We start from the raw sequence: 20,544 nt of genomic DNA on the forward strand, positions 1-20,544 counted from the left end.
TGCTAAATTGTCGAAGTGTGAGTTTTGGCTACAGGAAGTTCAGTTCTTAGGACACATAGTCAGTAATGAAGAGATCAAAGTGGACCCGGCAAAGATCGAGGCAATTACGAATTGGGAAAGACCGAGAACACCCACTGAGGTAAGAAGTTTCTTGGGATTGGCAGGATATTATTGACGATTCGTTCAGAATTTCTCAAGAATTGCAACACCATTGACAAAGCTTACACGAAAGAATGAAAAGTTTATATGGAATAACAAGTGCGAAGAAAGTTTTCAGGAATTGAAGCGGAGATTAATCACAACACCTGTTTTGTCACTTCCAGACGATCAAGGGAATTTCGTAATTTACAGCGATGCTTCCTACAAAGGATTAGGATGTGTTCTTATGCAGCACGACAAGGTGATTGCGTATGCGTCAAGGCAATTGAAACCACACGAACAGAAGTACCCTACTCATGATTTGGAGTTAGCAGCTATAGTTTTCGCTCTGAAGATTTGGAGACATTATTTGTATGGAGAAAAGTGTGAGATTTTCACGGATCACCAAAGTTTGAAATATATATTTACCCAGAAGGAACTTAATATGAGACAAAGGAGATGGTTAGAATTGATCAAAGATTATGATTGCTCGATTAATTATCATCCCGGTAAGGAGAACGTTGTAGCAGATGCGTTAAGTCGGAAGGAAAAGTTAAATGTATTATCCGTACCTGAAGAGATATATAAAGAATTTCAAAAATTGGAATTGGAGATTAGAATTTGCAAGCCTGAGGAAGCAAAAGTGTACGGTATAATTTTCCAACCGGAGTTATTGGAGAAAATAAAGAAATGCCAGAAAGAGGTAATGGATCAAGATATAAATAGTTTGGTAGGTGAGGAATTATGCACGCAACAAGATGATCAAGGTATTCTTAGATTTTCTTCAAGAATTTGGATTCCACCAGTAACGGAGCTGAAAAATGAAATTTTACAAGAGGCACATAGTTCAAGATATTCCATCCATCCAGGGAGTACCAAAATGTACAGAGATTTAAAGAAGAATTATTGGTGGCCAAATATGAAGAAGGAAATTGCGGAATGGGTTAGCAAATGCTATACCTGTCAGAAAGTTAAAGCGGAGCATCAGAGACCAAGCGGATTGCTACAGCCATTGGAGATTCCAGAGTGGAAGTGGGAAAATATTGCCATGGATTTCATAGTTGGATTACCATGGACAAGGGCTAATCATGATGCCATTTGGGTTATAATAGATAGACTTACCAAGTCAGCTCATTTTCTGCCTATAAATGAAAGATTTTCGCTCGACAAGTTAGTTCATATGTACTTGAAAGAGATCGTAGTTCGTCATGGAGTTCCAGTGTCTATTGTATCTGATCGAGATCCAAGATTTAATTCAAGATTTTGGAAGAGTTTTCAAGAATGTTTGGGAACAAGATTGAATATGAGTACGGCCTATCACCCCCAAACGGATGGCCAAAGTGAAAGAATGATTCAGACAATCGAGGACAAGCTACGTGTTTGTGCTATTGATTTCAAAGGAAGTTGGGATGAGTATTTACCCCTAGTAGAGTTTGCTTATAACAACAGTTATCACGCCAGTATTGGGATGCCACCTTATGAAGCCCTTTATGGACGCAAATGTAGATCTCCAGTATATTGGGACGAAGTAGGAGAACGCAAAATACTCGGACCTGAATTGGTGCAACAGACAAAGGAAGTTGTTGAAATTATCCAAAAAAGATTAATAGCCGCACAAGATCATCAAAGGAAATATGCAGACCAGTCAAGAAAATACATGGAATTTGAAGAAGGAAGCTTGGTATTATTAAAAATATCATCGTGGAAAGGACTAACGAGGTTTGGGAAGAAAGGGAAGCTAAACCCAAGATATGTCGGACATTTTGAAATCCTAAAGCGTATTGGCAAGGTAGCTTACGAGTTGGCGTTACCTCCGCACATGGAGCACATTCACAATGTTTTTCACATATCAATGCTTAAGAAATATAATCCAGACTCCAGGCATATAATAGAATATGAGCCAATAGAACTTCAAGCAGATTTATCATATGTAGAGAGTCCGATAGAGATTCTAGAGGAACGAGAGAAAGTATTGAGAAATAAAGTGGTAAAGTTAGTAAGAGTATTGTGGAGAAACCCAAAGGTTGAAGAGTCAACCTGGGAGTTAGAAAGTGATATGAGAGAAAAGTACCCTCATTTGTTTTCTTAGAGATTCCGAGGACAGAATCCTTTTAAGGGGGGAAGGATATAATATCCGGGATATATCGTGTAATTATTTTTGCTATTATATAATTATTATGTGTGTTCAGTATCTATTCTGTGAGCTAATTGTTAAGTGTTATCTGTACTTGAATATTCAAAAATACTATTAATTGAGTATTTTAATTTTTATATGTCCAAAATAAAATATAGATAATTGTCATATCTTCCTAATTATTTTTATGTTGGTTTATGGATTTATAAGAATCATATGAAATTTCTAAAATCTTTTTCCAGGTAATTAAAATCTATTTTATAAAAACGGGAACCAACCGACGTCAACCGTTGTTACGTTTTTGGAACCCGAAACTCTTTCGAGAACTCCTTCCGAACCTAATTGTAATATTCCGAGCATATTCCATGTTTCGACTTTTTCGATCCGGCGTACGGTTTGTCCTGCGCGGGTCCCGGCGCAACATTTTCGATACAATATTCGTTTCGGTAAATCAATAAAACCCGTATTTTCGATAAACGGGAGCTTTTTATTAAACTATCAAAATTATCACTTCATAATACGTGTAACTAGGCGCTGAGACCAAGACCGCAGTACAAATTGTACTGATTTGGATAATTATCCCGAAAACCGATACCGTTTGGATCAGTTTTTACAAATAAACGTACCGTTTTATATCCGGAATGATCCAACGGGATACAAATTTTCCGTAATTATAAATAGCCTTTTACCGTATTTTATTTTGTATCAAAATCATTTGCAGATAGTTAATTATATAATTTTCAGAGAAAAGCCCTAATTTCCTAAAACTGTTCTAAGAATCAAACAGCAAAACGAAGGCGTTACCGATCTCTGTTTTCAAAGCTTGAGTAACCAAAACGAAGGATTTGAAGTGTTCTATCAGATTCTGAGCTTTGTTTCACTGCAGAAATCAAGGTTATTTTTCTAAAAAATTATTTATTTTCGAATTTATTTTATTAAAAATATGAATTTTTGTTCGGATGATTGTTTGTATGATTTGATGATTGCATGTTGTAGAGCTTGTTTTCCTGATGATTTTCATATGTCATACGTCTGATTTGGAGTTCAATAACATGTTCAAATTTGAGTTTGATTTTCGAATTTCAAAATTAGGTTTTATAACCCGTATGAATGTTCTTAATTGAAATTTGGGGGTTTCTTATTCTGTGATAGATTGATGTTGTGTTATAGTGGGTTGTGTTCTCTGTGAAATTTGAAATCTAGTCGTATAAGTTTCATGAACCAACGAGGTCTGTAGAGAAGGGAGTTGTGTTTTGAAGTTTTCCGATGTTCGCCGGAAACTGGAAAACTTCACGACCAAATTCCGGCCAACTCAGGGATTGTTAGGATGAATTGATTGCATGGTTGTGTTCCTGGTGTTGTGTAGATGTGGTGTTGTGTAGATGTGATTTGGAGGTGTTGGTGGGGTGAGGACGCCGGGAACGTGTTCTCCGGCGAACCCGACTGTTTTCCGGCGAAGAGCTGGAAAATTACAGTTTAATACCCCAACTTTTGAAAACGATGCAGTTAGGTCCCTGAAGTTTCCAAACTTTGCAAATTTAGGATTCCTGTTTATAAAATATTTAAAAATCATATTTCCTATTTATTTTTATTATAAAAATTCGTTTTTAAATTCTGAAAATTCTAAAAATTATTATTTTAATTCTGAAAATTATTTTTAATTCACAAATAAATCTAAATTAATTAGTTAATTAATTTTAGTTAATTTATAATTGATTAATTGGTCAATTAATTCAAAAATTAATTGATTAATTGATTTAATTAATTATTAATTGATTTTAATTAGTTATTTAATTAGATTTAATTATTTAAAAATGATTTAAAAATTCTGAAAAATAGTTTCGAGCTTTAAAATATTATTCTAAATTATTTCCAAGGCTCGATAATTATTCTAAAATTATTTCGGAGCCAGAATGGGCCAACCGAACCCTGTTTATTAACCCGAAATTGATCCAACGACCCGTTTTAATTCCGAAAAATATTTTAAAAATCATTTTAAATACCAGAAAGCCTATTTATGACCCGAGACTTCTTTATAAATAATATATCATTGATTACGTGATATATTATGTGCTATATGTGACTTGTTAATTGACTATCGGTCTATATATTCGGTGTTTACTTGATTATTGCATAACTTTCAATCCGTTAATCGGATTTGGGTAAAACGAAGGGTAGATAGAAGTATGTGTTGAATAGAATTCCATGAGTAAATTATTGATAGATGCTTATGATATGTGAGCAGAAGAGGCAAGACGTAGAAAAGGAAAACAGGTAGTTGAGGAGTAAAACGGTTGTGATTGGAAGCGAGTACAGTGTAGTAAGCTAATACCAGGCAAGTGTTCTGAACTTTCTCGAGATATTGTAGTACTTGATAATCCGGTGATATTGCAAGTGCTTTGAAGCACAGAAACCTAAATCCTGATTTCAGTTATTGTCCTTGAGCCATGAATCATATTCTTTCTAATCCATTGATTATTGTATACCCAAACAAGAACCACAAATCTACGATACTACTCTACAAATACATACAAACTAAATACCAAACACTGAAATGAACTATTATATACTCAACTCATGGTATCTTATACTTTGAAAGATCAAATCCTTGAAACCTTGAAACGTTGATTCCTTTGTTATCCAATTCTTTCATTACCCAGCATCAAAGCTTTTAAATTACCTTATTGATCCTTACAAGGATTGAAACCCTTTCATTGTTAAACATAACCAAGTGGTATATAATATTTTTTTAAACAAGCTATATCGGGAGTACTACTATAGACTTTCCCAGCTGAAAAATATTATATACCACTTGGGAACCAAGTGGTATATAATATTTTTCTCGAACAGTAAGAGCGCATTCAATGTCATCTCTAAACGAGCATCCCACACCCGAAAGGTGCCCCACGCCAGTGATATACTGGAGGAAGGTGGGGATGACGTCAAGTCCGCATGGCCCTTATGGGCTGGCTGTTGTTAATGATTTCGGTTATTGTTTATTATTGCATACTCTGTTATTATGTTAGAATTGGATTGTTTTTATAAAATTGTGGACCAGATTCGTGGTCAGACCATATAATGGTCAAGTTAGGCCAATGTGTGTCTTGGATCCAGTAGTTAGAGCAATGCTGTGTGCCTTGCTCGGGGTTAGTGCGTGACTGATCAGCAGCCTAACCTTGGTTTTTAAATTAAAAGTATAATATCCAATTCTAAATCATAATCCATTGTTCACTTGATATCATAACCATATTCACCTGATGATCATTATTCTCAGTTTTGTCATTGTGACTTGCTGAGCTAGTTACCTCATTTGTGCGATGTTGTTTATATTCTTTCCAGTTAAAAAGGAACCAGTTGGTAAAGAGGATCCCCAGTCCAGCGCGAGAGCTAGGGGCTCAGGTTGAGAAAACTGAGCTAGTAGGCTTCTTTTGGAATAATTTAAGTTTGTAAAAGTTTGTAATAATGTTTAATACTCAGTTTGAATTTGAAATAGTTGGGATTTGAACGGTTTGTAATATATTAGTGTGTTTGGCTTGTGTGCATACTTTAACCTGTTGCGGTCCGTGGTGGTTGGTAAGTAGGGTCATTGCATATATTATTATTATCTTTATTATTGTTATAAGCAGATTATGATTAAGGTGTGTGTGTGGACCCCAAACTTCTGACCCGGGTTTGGAGGGCGCCACACACTAACCCCGAGTAAAGCACACAGCACTGCTCTAACTACTGGATCCAAGGCACACATTGGCCTAAATTGACCGTAGATATGGTCTGACCACGAATCTGGTCCACATATATATATAAAAAAAAACTATCCAATTCTAAAGCAGTTCAATATGATAAACAATATGGATTTTACAAATAAACACAATCAGAAAATCATTTAAAGATAAATAATTAATAAAATGTTGATTTCTCAATTTTATAAAATCCTGAAAATAATTATTGAAATTATAAAATCATAAAAACAATTTTAGAGACATTCCAAATATTTATGCAAATAAATTTGCACTAAATCCACTTTTAAAAGTGAAACAATTCAATACAATTCCTTAATTAATCACGCGAACAACCCGGTACATCATAAATAACACCTAGATAATAATCAAACAACACATAGCAGTCAAAACCAATACACATGTTTTATTTAATAATTTCCATAATAATCAAATATTTAAATAATTCAAGAATGCACTGGTCCTTATAAATTTGGCTTTCCTTTGGTCTGGATTCATAGAGTAATGCAATGTATAAAGACAGTAACCTATAGTTTTTTACGCGACGGAAAAGTATTTGGAGATGTGCGTCCTCAACGAGGTGTTCGACAAGGAGATCCTATCTCCCCGTACTTGTACATTCTCTATGCGGAGGGCTTGACTGGTATTATTCGAAATTAGGATGAAAATGGATTGGTACATGGATGCAAAGTGGCTAGAGGTGCACCCAGTATATCCCATCTGCTTTTTGCAGATTGCTATCTCTTCTTTAAAGCTACACTCACAGAGGCAAGTAGTATGCGTGACATCCTCACAAAATAGGCACGGTTATCAGGCCAAGTGGTGAACTATAGTAAATCTGAAATCCTGTTTAGTCCTAACACATGTGACACGGATCCAATTCGAATATGTGAATGCATGGGAGTGAAAGAAACGAAAAAACCAGGGAAATATTTAGGCATGCCTATGTCTGCTGGGAAAAACAAAAAGGAAGTCTTTGGTTTTATTAGTGACAAAATCCAAAAAAAGCTACATACATGGTGTAACAAAGATTTGTCTAATGCTGGGAAACTGACATTGCTCAAGTCCTCTGCACAGACAACTTCAAATTTTTGGATGAGTCTCTTTTTAGTTCCAGATGCAAATAGTGATAAAATAGAGAGGAAAATGAACGCGTTTTTATGGAGTGGTGGCACAAATAGTAAAGGACTGAAATGGCTTACCTGGAAACGGTTGTGTATGCCTAAGCAATTTGGAGGATTGGGTCTGAAAAAACTAAAGAAGTTTAATATAGCCATGCTAGCTAAACAAGGGTGGCGATTACTTACAGAAGCAAGTCTGTTGGTTAGTGCGGTTATGAAAGCGAAATATTATCCAAACAAGACTGTTTTAGGGAATAATCCTAGCTATGTGTGGCGTGGTATTTTTCAAGCACTTGAAGCAGTTCGAGCTGGGGCACGAAAGAAGATTGGCAATGGTAAGGATACACTCGTGTGGAATGGGTCCTGGCTCCCTAATGAGAATAATGATTTTGTTAGTACAGCTGAACATCCCATGATGGCAGGTATTAAGGTCAGCAGCTTGATGTCTGTTAATGATAAAAGTTGGGATATTGAAGTGTTGTATGACGTGTTGTGTACTCGAGACGCTGAACTTGTTCAAAGGATTCCAATTCCTATGTGTGATACTATGGACTCCTGGTAGTGGATACTTGATGCAAAGGGTGAGTTTATGGTTAAGAGTTGTTATAGATAGCTTCAAGGTGAATGTTATAATGAACATAACACTCTGTGGAAACAGTTATGGAATCTGAAGCTACCAGAAAAAGTGACTAACTTCCTATGGCGTCTGTGTAAGGGCTGCTTACCAACGAATGCAGCTTTAGTATACAGACATGCTAATATAGAAGCTTGCTGCCCATGGTGTCACAATGTATTAGAAACTGATAAGCATGTGATGTTTTTATGCGATTTTGCAAAGACAGTGTGGTTAACTGCAGGATTAGCTCATCTGGTGCACTGTTCTGTGTCTGATACGGTATGTGAGATTTTCACCAGAGTGTTTGATCAGGGTACAATGGATCAGTGTGTTCAGACGGCGATGCTTTGTTGGAGTCTCTGGAATAGGAGAAATAAATGGGTCTGGGACCGGACAAATGGCTCGGTTTTTGGGGTGAGAAATGCTGCAAATCATCTTCTAAGAGATTGGAAAGAAGCTCAGGTAAAGATTGAGGACAGACGTATTAGAGGAGATATGTGTACTCGAATCTGGAGTCAACCAAAAGAAGGGTGGTTGAAAATTAACATTGATGTTGCGGTGTTCCTTGATGGTAGTATTGGGGTGGCTGCTATTATCCGAGATGACCAAGCCAGATTCATTGAGGCAAGGGGAAAGAGAATTGCAGGTGCATGGAAACCACAAGAGGCAGAAGCTATTGGACTAAAAGAAGCATTATCCTGGGTTATTGCGAAAGGTTATACTATATGTGTGTTTGAGACAGATTCGTATGTCTTAGCCGATGCGTTTAATGGTAGACCGGTTGAGGCAATATTTGGTACTATTGTTATGGATTGTATCCATATGCTGAAGCACATAAATTCTGTGCTAGATTTTTTCTATCGTTCTGCAAATAGTGCAGCCAACTTGTTTGCACAAACTGTCTATTCTATGCCAGACGTAGGTGGAGGGGTCTGACACTTCACCTAATTTTCTTAAACATGTATTGAATTTGGATATGAATTAATGAATGCAAGTACATTTTACTCAAAAAAAATTCTTATTTTTATAATCAATCTAAAGATTTTAATAATATTCAAATAAAATAATAATTTTTTAAAAAAATAAATTACCAATTAAATTCAGGTAATAAATTAACCTTCTCTAAGTTGAATATGAAATTGTGTTTGATTAAAAATCTAGCTTCTGTTCAGTTTTAACTCAACTCATTTATCAACAATTCAAACAGTTCAAAGGGCTAGTATGGCATCTGCCATTAGCACATCCTAATCACTAAATTTCGTTCATTTTTTTTGAGGTAGCTCATGATGATCGGTAAGAATTTTTATTCATGCTGTCATTATTTACAAGAAGAAACCAATCAAATTTTGTCACCTAACTTGTTAAGGCGTATGCTCATGGGTACACGCCAAGAAAAAACTGATTAGTAAATACCAATTGTCTAAACACGTTATATGAGAACACAACGCTGGTATCAGAAGTGAAAGTGCTTCCCCCTCGTATAACAAAACTAGGGATTATAAGTTATTTCTCCCCATAGACAAGGGATTAGAGTCTCTCTCCACCATCTTGTAGGAGATAGATGTAGTAGTCTACATCTCACTAGATGAAAACCAAAATTAAAAAAAAAAAAACAATGTAATACCCATTTTATATTGAACCAACCAAAATCGCAAGGACCTTTTATTACTATCCTACCATCTTTGACTAATGAAGAATACATTTAGTACACTCAAGAAGCATCTTTAGTTGTGGGCATTAAACTGAAACACCCAGTTCTGAGATCTTTAATATCCTTTTGTCCACAGCGGTTCTTTGTTGTCGGAGTGTCGACGCCATGGAAGCTACCTGATCAAATGGTTTAGGTATCAACACAAAAGAATATACCATGATATTAGTGATATTAGTTAAAAGCTCGCACAGCAAATGATAAGGATATGATGATCGTAAGTTACTTGCCTCTGCACGTAGCTTCAGAGGCTGTCTACCGGGAATCTCTCGCAGGAAATCCATTAGATCTATATTTAAAAAGAAAAAATAATTAGTAATGTACCTCCTCCTCTCCAAATTAATAGTAGTAGTTTTAAAGAGATTATCTTGTTCTTTCTAAGGGGAGGCGAAGGGTTAAATAGGAATGTACCTTGGCTGGATTTAAGAATATATTAACTACACACACAAGTTCTTTTCAACAACTGAGTTGGACATGAGTACATGACTTATAAATACGTCAGATATCTATTTACTGCTACTAAAAAGGTTTAAAATTAAGAATTAGCAGAATTCCAACCTAACTTGCGTAAAAAACAGCCTAAATCAACATTGTGAGAAATTTTACATCGCTTACAACCTAGGAAGCAGGGGGGCGGCACCCCCCTCACGAACTACGCACCAGATACGTATGGGGTGCGGGGGTGCGCGGGGGTGCGGCGGGACGCACACGGCGAGTCCGCGTATTCTTCAGAACAGATACGGGGGGTGCGGGAAGGGCACGAAATGTAATTTTTCCATTGACTTTCAATTAAAAAAAACACGACTTTTAATTACCAAATATCAATTGAGAGACGTTACGATTGAGCCCTAATTGAGAGTCTGAGAAGAGAGGGCTGAAGAGAGTCTTCGTCGCTGCCGGAAAGCGTCGTCATCGCCGCCGTTAATCAGTCACCGCATCTCCTCCGCCTTCATCGTCATCAGTTCGGTAAGCTTCATCTCTCTCTTCGTTTTCTTCTGTATCTCTTCATCGATCCTCTATCTCTTCGATTTGGTCTTGGGATTTTGTGTGTATAGCACTATAGCTGCTTGTATGTATATATATACGCATTTGACTTTTTTGTGTAACTGGGCTTGGGCTTTTAGTATAACTGTTCGTGCAGTATTATACTCCCTCCGTCCCTTTCAATTGTTTACATTTTTTAGAGAGTGTCCGACACGCATTTTAAGGTGCATATAAAGTATAGTTCTGTAATTTTTTTTTACAATTTTGTTTTTCTGAATAAAAATTAAAACATTCAACTTTTATTCAGAAAAAGAAAATTGTAAAAATAAGTTACATAACTATACTTTTTATGCACCTTAAAATGCGTGCCGGACACTTCTGCTGTGAATTCAAATGCTGTGAATTCAAATAAACCACCCATCAGGTTTACTTATGCTAGAAGGCCCAAAGGAAGAAAAGCCCAAGTTAAAGAAGCCCAAGCTGTGTAGTATCAGTCTTTTATTAGAAGGGAGGGTAGAGAAGTCATTTCATAATATTAAGGACAGAGGTAGGTAAAAGGGAAAGAAGGGGGGTTAGTAAGGGGATCTGGAAATTGTATTGAGTAGTAGACTTGGGAGAGGCCACATCTCGAAAGTGGCAAGCTTATTTTCTGTGTAACCATTACGATTGTGCTAATATATATTTGGTTCTAGTTCGTATTGTTGGGTAACTCAGTGTTGTGTGTTGTTTGGTGTGTGTGTAAGCTAACTCAGAAATGTAAACAATTGGAAGGGACAGGGAGTATGTATTATATCTACTGTTGCTGCTTTTTGTTTTTAAAGAATTGATTTAATAATTAATTTCTTTAAATGGTTGTTAACTAGTTATTAATATGCTAATTATGTGTAAAAAAACTGTGTAATGTAATCAGATTAGTTTTTTTATAAAAAATGAAATTTCAAGTTTTAGACAGTAACTACTGTCTTTTTTGGTTTAACAAGCTACTGACCTTTTTTTATTTTTAATTCTTCTAGTTATGGAATCCTTTTCGTCTACAAGTACCGGAGCTTCTCTAAGTCTTTCTTCTCTAAGTCTTTCTCTTGATGAGCCGGAGATGGAGGCCATGATCATTGAAGATGAATGAATTTCTTTAGCTATTATGTTTAATGTGGTGTCTTTTAATTATTATGAATGTTGATATAGGATATAGGCGTATTCGTATCTGAATCCGACATTATATATAATATAAATATATATATATATATATGTGTGTGTGTGTATTTATGATTTTAATAGTATATATAATTATATATTTAAAATCTATATATTAGCTTATACAGTGTGTTTTTATATAGTGTGTGTGTGTCCATTAAATAATATATTTATAAACATTTTATATAACTGTAAAAATATTGTAGATATTTATTAAAATAACATTCGAGTTTAGTATTTTAAATATATCAAAATTAGATTAAAAAGATATATAAAAATAAATGATTTTAGAAAAAAATAAAATATGCTTAAATCACTTCAACTCCTACCTCAAATTTAAAAAATTAATTTTAGTTATACTATTTTTTTGCAACTTTTTTTAATTTTTAATATAAAAATAAAAAAAAAACTAATTGAAAATAGGGTCCGAATATAATCCGTATCCGAAACAAAACATTTGTATAAGAGACAAAATGGATATAATCTGTATCCGAAACAAAGCAGATATTATCCAAATCTGAATCCGACTTTCGTATACGGATATAAGCAAATCCGTATCCGAATTTTCTGTTTGACAGCCCTAACTACATCTAAGATCACCCCGAAACTCGACAAACAAAATAATTGTTTGATGGCCATATGGTCCCGGAACGAAAAACACAGTGTGACGAAGATGTTAACAAAGAGAAGGATTGATCATTTCATTACTATTTTGAAAGGACAAGTTACACTTGAATACAATTATCAATCTAACCACACATACGTCTGATACTACAATCAAGGCAAATGATCACACTGCCTTCGATAAATTATTGAGATTATAGCAAGTTAATATTTAAGATAAATTGACAAAGTGAAGACCTCCTAAGCCAGAATATATGTTCATAATGTGAAGATGCCTATCCTACCGATAATTAAGAAACCAAAATAGTCTAATATCCCACCTCATTGAAGTGGATGAGTGGGACAATGGTTTTCATCCAAAAAAATCAACAAATAAAGAGTTATAGCCGCTAGATTTTTTTTGGTTTTATTAGCAGCAACCAGGACTCGAGCTCTATGATTTCCACATCCATCACATAACTAATGTCGATTTAATAATGAAGGGGCAGAAGAAGTAGCCACCATGAAGTCTTTACAAAAACTGACAAACTAGATTTATTACCTAAATAATGGAATTCGACTTCCCAGCCATGAAACACAAGAAAGAGACGTAAAACATACCAACAGCTTCGGCTTCAGCTTTATAAACTGCTTTAGTAAGTTGTCGGATCTGAGTTCCAGAGACTCTACAGATAGATACAAATTAATCATGCAATAAGTATAAAAACAAACTTTGATAATAGTATAATACATAAATTCAGGATGTTTGAAACCAGTAGTTACCTTAGAGCAGTGCGGCCACTATTCATCTCAGTTTCAGCAAAATTTGCTCTTTCAAGCAGTTTTGCACTCTCCTTCTTCATTAAGTCAACAGAGAGGGTCAATGCTTTTACATTTTTCTCAGCTTTAACAAACTGGGCCTGCAGATTTAAGATTCAAAGTTAAATCTAATCCGTTTAAAGTTTCATGGTGTCTGTATTACCGCAAGTGCTTTAGTAAGCATCACACAGAAATTATAGAATAATATCTTGTTAGCCTTTCTCTGTTGTTACTGTAAGCTAGTTATAAGGTGTTAGATAGCACTCCCTCCGTCCCCCTCAATTCTTTACATTGGGGGACGGGGGGTCGATTATTTACATTGGGGGACGGGGGGTCGACACGCACTTTAATGCTCTTATTATAATTCTTTTTTTAATTTTTTTTCTTTTAAATAAAATAATAATGCTCAAACTTTTATACAAAAAAAGAAAATTTTAAAAATAAATTACGGAAGTATACTTTATAGTTGTCTTAAAATGCGTGTCAAGAATGTGAAAAAAACTGTAAAGAAATGAGGGGGACGGAGGTAGTATCATATAGTGTTAAACAGCAATACCTCCTCACTTTGTAGTCGACCAAATGTATTCCTAAACAAAAATCTTCTAGGGCCTGAAACAGAAGTCATTAAAAAATAAATAAAAATCACATATAAACTTGAATAACTTTATAATTAGATTGTGATTGGGGAACGTGCAATTGATTTCAAATGATGAATTTCAAATGACATGATTTGAGTAGTCTTTTTAAATTCTTAAATTCGTACCTAATATTTGAATGTCTTGAATCCAAATCCAAATTATTTTGTTTATCCAAACATGTTATTTGCCCAAATCTAGAATATTGACTTGATCTATGTACAAACTACCATACAAGAGCCATCCAAGATGATACATCTTGACAAGTAATAAAATACTATCACAATATATTCACTTCTTCAGTATGTGTAGCCTATGTAGCGAGTAACTTCTCATGAAATTTAGGTTGACAGTTGACACTACAATTAAGAAAATTAAAAGAATCTTCAGCTGAATAATGCTAAAAGGTGTAATTATGGGATTTAGCCATGGTATATAGATTCTTTCAAAGGGGCATACTTCCTGCAAAGAATACTGGAAACTCAGTAATAAGTGAGAGCTGTAAGATGACATCCTGGACTTGTCAGGTCATCAATATAAAAGTACAGAACAAGAATAAAAGAAGTGTAGAATACAGAGAAAAGTTAAGTTTAACCTTTACATCTCCTGAAGTTCATGGAAATACTAATCAGCCTCCCCCATTAAGATTTAGGGATAAAATAGAATAGTGATCTTATTTGTCAGATTTATAATTGAATCTTCTTTGTATGGCACCGTATCAATGTGCTTGACACTCTACAACTTTGTTTACAATTATGAGAACTGACATCGATATGACTATGAAGTACATATGATGAGACTTAAAAAGATAACATGCAAGTCTACCGTCATTTATTTCATATATGTACCAATTTAAGGTAAATATGATCAGGAACTTTTACCCTACCACGCAATAGAATAAATCCAGCTGTAACAGCAATTGCACAAGCCATAACTGGGTGATCTCTTGCACTGGACAACTCCTCTGCCAAAAATGGATATAAAAAGCATTCATATATTAAATATAAGATACGGTAAAGGGAGTCAGGGACAAACTTAATTCATACAGATTGCCTGGTATCCTCCCCAAACAGTTACCAAAATACTAAGCATTCAAAATAGTAATTCTCCCGAAACATCACTCTTATACTCTCTGCAACTTTAGCCCCTTAACTTAAAAAAAAACTTAATTGAAATAATGTCCCCAGAACTGAACCACCAAGGACCAGGAAACCCCGAGATATCATTTTTTACTAGGTTGATTACAGCCATTAGTAAAGATTTAGTGCGGAGCAGGTGAATTAATTAGTTGGAAGGTATTTGATATTATTATGCATGATAATAGCTATCTATAAGGAATGTAGATAATTATTAGGACTAGTTTCTAATGATTCCAGATTCCAGGATATAGAGAGATGTAATCGTTTTATCATAAAATATATTTTGAAATTCATGAATTTATAAGTACATGATAAATCTCAGATTTTATTTGTGTTTTAGCTGTTTCTCTGTGGTGATAAATTCTATACCCTCTGATCAACCATTTCTTAGCCTTTTCATGCATGCTTGGGGGGGGAGCCAAGAGGGGACTTGAACAAAGCATAGATGAGGCTAAATGCATATGCTAATATATGTCACTGTCACCAATTTAGTGTCTAGGAATCAATAATATTTTTGAAGGTGAAGTTACAGATTGTAAGGGTTGATGCTCTGATTACCTTAAACAAACTATGCACAAGTACCAAAGTGTTGAAAAAATACCTTTAACATTCTTGACCAAAGCATCTTCATAAGTTTTACACTGAGATCTGATTTCAGGAACAAAATCCTGCAAAACATTGACACGTAGTAAAGGTAAAAAAGTACGGATGACCATAATGTGCTTCTTAGTTACATAGAAAGAAGAATACGTGAAGATGTGAAAATAAGTGTCCAACCTATTGAAAAAGTAAATTAAACAGAGTTCCACAGATACAGACGCTACTTACGAATACAATGGTGCAGTGGTGTGGTCGAAAGCATTTTACCTTGTGCATTAATATAGAAGTCATTGAAATGATGAATGCTAAGCTTCAGAAATTAAAAGTAAAATCAACATATCCCGACTCTACTTAACCCTAATAACGGACCGTTTTAATCGAAAATGTTGTTCTAAACCTCACATCATCTATAAAATTGGGTTTCCGTAAAATGGAGTTAAATAAGTAAAATGAGGTGTAGTATAACGAGTGAAGTTAGAGTTAAGCATATAGTCGGGGGTTGAGGTCCGCCCAAATATACAATCAGAAAGAGGCAGGCCAAATTAGTTAGAAAAATAATAGTAATAGTAAAATGCTGTAGGAGGCAAGTAGAAAGAACAAATTGCAAAACAGAAATGTAAAGAAACCTGAAGAGATTGAAAAAAGGTGGAGGAGGAATGTTGAAAATGACGGGCGGAGCGAATAGCAGAGTCAGTAGATTGAACGATACTACGAGACAGATCGGAATCTGATGAAGCTGTTATTTTATTGTATAGCCAATTCAATGATAATCCTTTTTCTTCTCCGCCGCCGCCGCCGTTTTCTTTGCTTTTCGCTGCCGATGATTCCTCCATCCCCCACTCTTCTTTCTATTTCTCCTTCCCCCCTCTCTTCTTATTTTTGTTTCTCCTCCGGTATCACTAATTAATTATTAATAAATTGGCAAAATTCTGGCAAAAGTCTAGTATAGTCCGTTTTTTATTTGAAAATCTGGATTTCCTTTTACAGGCCGGGCAGAAATGAAGGTCTCAGATTATATTATGTGTGTATAAAAAAAATCTAAAATTAAGGCTAAATTAAGTATTGGAATTTTATTTTTGAATATAATTTTCATATATTATTTGTTTATTTTAGATTATACATTTTAATTTATATTTTAAAGTACTACACTATATTATGTTATGCACTCTATTTTTTAAATATATTTTTCACATAATATTTTATTTTACAAGTTACATTATATTTATTTATTTAGGTTTAAAAGTAATACATTTTATAATTTTAAATACACTCTATTTATAAAGTTCTACGATATGTTTTGCACTCAATTTTTTTAGTATGTTTTTTTTTCACATAATATTTTATTCAGCAAGTTGTATTATATTTTTTATTTAGATTTAAAAGTACTACATTTTTATTTATGCAAAAATACTTTTTTTCCATTTAATCCACATCAAGCATATTACACTGTAATTTATATTAGACTAAGTTATGCTCTACAAATATATTTTTGAATATATTTTTCACATAATATATGTTTTGCATTTAAATCATATTTTTTATTTAGATTTTAAATTACTACACTTTATTTATTAAAAAAATCTACAATATGTTCTCCACTCTATTTTTTTCAATATATTTTTCATAATATTTGATTTGAAAGTTGCATTATATTTTTTATTTAGGTTTGAAAGTATTACACTTTATAATTTTAAGTACTTCACTCTATTTATAAAATTCTACAATATGTTCTCACTTTCATTTTTTTTAATTTATTTTTTCACATAATATTTTATTCTACAAGTTAAATTATAATTTTTATTTAGGTATAAAAGTATTATATTTTATAATTTTAAGTACTACATTCTATTTATCAAGTTTTACAATATGTTCTGCACTTTTTTTAATATATTTTTTACGTAATATTTTATTCTACATGTTGCATTATATTTTTTTGTTTAGATTTAAAAGTACTACATTTTATAATTTGAAGTACTCACTCTATGCATAAATAAATATTTAGTATTTCTAAACCTAAATAAAAAATATAATGTAACTTGCAGAATAAAATATTATGTGAAAAAAATATATTAAAATAATAGAGTGCATAACTTTATAAATAGAGTGTAGTACTTCAAATATAAAATGTAATACTTTTAAACCTAAATAAAAAAATATAATGCAACATGCAAAATAAAATATTATATAAAAAAATATAATAAAAAAAGTGCAGAACATATTGTAGAATTTTATGAATAGAATGTAGTACTTAAAATTTTAAAATATAATACTTTTAAACCTAAATAAAAAATATAATACAATTTGCAAAATAAAATATTATTTGAAAAAATAAAATTTTATAAATCGAGTGTAGTACTTAAAATTATTATGAAGTGTACTACTTTTAAACCTAAATAAAAAGATATAATACAACTTGCAAATCAAATATTCATATACTTTTTCACATAATATTTATATTTTGACAATTAACTATTTACTCTATTTTGACTTAGGTTTATAAGTATTAATATGTCTTTTACTTTGTATTCATCTCTAACTGGACAATCCTACAAAATCTAACCACAGTTATGTACAATCCTACAAAATCTAACCGCAGTTATACAGGTATCCAGGGTCTCCAAATAATATGGGTCTCTACTGAACCCAACTCATAATAAATTAATAAAATTTAAATTTAAATTTGGGTTTAATCTTAAAAAAACAGTTACTTGTGTCCATCAAATTAGTTGACAGTAAATTTTGTAGATTTTATTATAAAATTCATTTTAATTTTTAATAAAAATACATACAACTAATTATAAAAATAAAAATGTAAATATAAAACATAATGATTTAAATAAAAATCAGTCAATTATATAACAATGTTAGTTAATGAGTACAATGGGTCTTTTGGTTAATAGAGTAGTACATGGTTGTACAAAATCGAATTAGTTCGCAAATTAGTATAGGGCTGTAATACGAAACACAATTAATGTTGTAGGAGATTCATATATGTGATTGGTTGAGAGTAGGGATGAATATAATTAATTAAAAATAAATTAAAATTTTTAATTTAATTAATTTTACCCACAAATGACTTGAGAACCATCCAATACATACGCATATGGATAATTCGTATTCTGGTGAGTAGTATCCGGAGGATACGCCTTTGGTTTAGTTGTGTTAATTGTATGTCAAGAAATTGACAAAACACAGAAACGTAATAAATTATTGAGAATACGCCTATAGGCTTGGTGTTTATTGTGAATACGACTTTGTAGAAGTAGTGTCTCATGATGCACCTAAACTAAACTCGGTAGACAAACAAGATAAATAGAGCTTTGATGGGACTAAGGAAGAATAAAGATGAATGAAGATGCATAGTAATTTACGGTCACAATTTGTAGGCCTTCTACCACCGCATTGAATTTTGGAATTGAAGTTTCATCACGAAGAGAAGGAAATCGGCATGAATAAAGTTTGTTAGGATACAGCAACAATTGAGCAATGTTTTTGATATCAAACGCAACATAACAAAAAAACTAGTTAAGTTTTCTGTTTAATGGGGTTATGTGGGGTTTTATGTTTTGTATTTTAATGATACATGCCTTGCAGATGAGCGCATATGATGGTAAAAAAGTAAGCTATTTTATAGCTTGGTGTAACACCCTCCAAATCCGGGGTATAAATTTGGAGCATTATTAACACTAACTACTCGTTAAACATGTACAAGCAAAATATAAATAAAATAATTACCCCGAACTACTGCTACTCAGGATCTTTTCAAGGTTAAGGATTGAAAACAAGAACGACAAACCAACTTTATTACAAACCAACTAGACAACTGTCTCAAGAACTCTCTTTATTACAAAATATTATTTTATTCACATTTCTAACTAAACAACTTTTTATTCAAACTACCACTATTTCTTATCCTGCTACACCTGATCTGGCAATTCAAAACTCCATTCTAGGATAGGGACAAACACCCTTGGTATAAGAGGATCCCGCTGCATGACTCGCTTCTTGACTACTCGGGTTCTGATGGGTTTCATTCTCTACCTTAACTAAAAATAATGTGAATAACAATAAAAGGGGGTGAGCCAAAATTGCACAACAAGCCTGCAACAATGTATATATATATAGTGTAAAGAGAGAAGAATAAAGGAACCGATAATCTGCTGATTTGAATAACCATATGTTTCTGTATAGAATAATAAATTGCCATTGTTGGGCGAGTGCCAAATGAACAAGACTGGAAACAAAAACCAACATATGCAATATAACCTGCTGATTAGTCAGGATACAGTGCGGATCTATACCCAACTGCATACACCCAACCAACATAAGGGGTACCCAGGCAACTATGGCCTCATAATCAAGGGCCCGGTTAATACCCGGCCCGCATCATAACCATCCAGTTAGAGTTGTTCACGAACCGAGCTGTTCGCGAACAAGCTCAAGCTCGGCTCGTTAAGGGATCGGTTCGGCTCGGTTCGTTAAGGGCTCGAGCTCGAGCTCGAACATGAAAAAGTGTTCGTTAAGAAAACGAGCTCGAGCCGAGTTTTTAGCATGTTCGGCTCGAGCTCGGCTCGAGATCGGCTCGGGATCGTTCGGCTCGAGCTCGGCTCGTTAGAGCTCGAAGAAAATGTAAAAAATTCTGCTACTTTTTATAATTATTACCCAGTTACCCTGCTTGCTAATATTTTTAGATTAAAATTACATAAATCATTTTCACCAATCCATGTTCTCAGAAGTCACATCAAAATAAAGAAAAGTCTACATCAATTATCCAAGTACAAAAACATATAAACTTTAAATTAGATTACATTTCCAAAATTTAAAACCAAAATAGACTTTATAGGAAATTGTAGCAGCACCAGCTTGGCATTCGCAACTTCTTCAGGTTGATGTTCATGTTTCCATCCAGTGCACTTAGCCATCAGCAAATAGATGTACATCCTAGACTTGACTGCAAATAGTTAGTTACATAAAACATGATACTAATCTTACATAAAACACAGCAACCCTTATAAAGAATTCGGAATGAGAAATAATTGATGATAACTACGTCAATTTAAATAACTCCCCATTTTACTAACATCATCTCTGTTTTTTACTAACATATAGAAAATGAATT

The 20,544-nt window shown here is 33.6% G+C and overlaps 1 protein-coding gene across 3 annotated transcripts; it reads right to left on the reverse strand.

The window, feature by feature from the left end:
• Positions 1–9,201: 9,201 nt before the first annotated feature.
• LOC141685356 (RGS1-HXK1-interacting protein 1) lies at positions 9,202–16,337 on the reverse strand. 3 transcript variants are annotated; one of them, XM_074490464.1, is made up of 8 exons: positions 16,052–16,337; positions 15,427–15,493; positions 14,573–14,650; positions 13,608–13,660; positions 13,016–13,152; positions 12,854–12,918; positions 9,681–9,743; positions 9,202–9,569 (listed from the first exon to the last, which is right to left on the reverse strand). In XM_074490464.1, exons 1-8 carry the CDS (start codon positions 16,256–16,258, stop codon positions 9,484–9,486), a joined length of 756 nt encoding a protein of 251 aa, XP_074346565.1. In that variant the 5' UTR covers positions 16,259–16,337; the 3' UTR covers positions 9,202–9,483. The 3 variants fall into 3 exon arrangements, 2 of the variants coding, with proteins under 2 accessions (XP_074346565.1, XP_074346564.1); XM_074490463.1 differs by having other exon boundaries at positions 9,202–9,573; positions 9,685–9,743; positions 16,052–16,335; XR_012560721.1 differs by having other exon boundaries at positions 9,497–9,573; positions 9,685–9,743; positions 12,795–12,918.
• Between the last annotated feature and the right edge of the window lie 4,207 nt (positions 16,338–20,544).

The sequence above is a fragment of the Apium graveolens genome, chromosome 9 (assembly GCF_009905375.1).
Source record: "Apium graveolens cultivar Ventura chromosome 9, ASM990537v1, whole genome shotgun sequence".
Taxonomy (NCBI): Eukaryota; Viridiplantae; Streptophyta; class Magnoliopsida; order Apiales; family Apiaceae; genus Apium; species Apium graveolens.

What these genes read in the sequence shown, in the direction of transcription:
- LOC141685356 (XM_074490464.1), bottom strand. Translation starts at nt 16,258, where the DNA reads ATGGAGGAATCATCGGCAGCGAAAAGCAAAGAAAACGGCGGCGGCGGC. An exon ending in TTTGGTCAAGAATGTTAAAG is followed by an intron (nt 14,651 to 15,426) that starts GTATTTTTTCAA and finishes CATTTTTGGCAG; the next exon opens with AGGAGTTGTCCAGTGCAAGA. An exon ending in GTCGACTACAAAGTGAGGAG is followed by an intron (nt 13,153 to 13,607) that starts GTATTGCTGTTT and finishes TTAAATCTGCAG; the next exon opens with GCCCAGTTTGTTAAAGCTGA.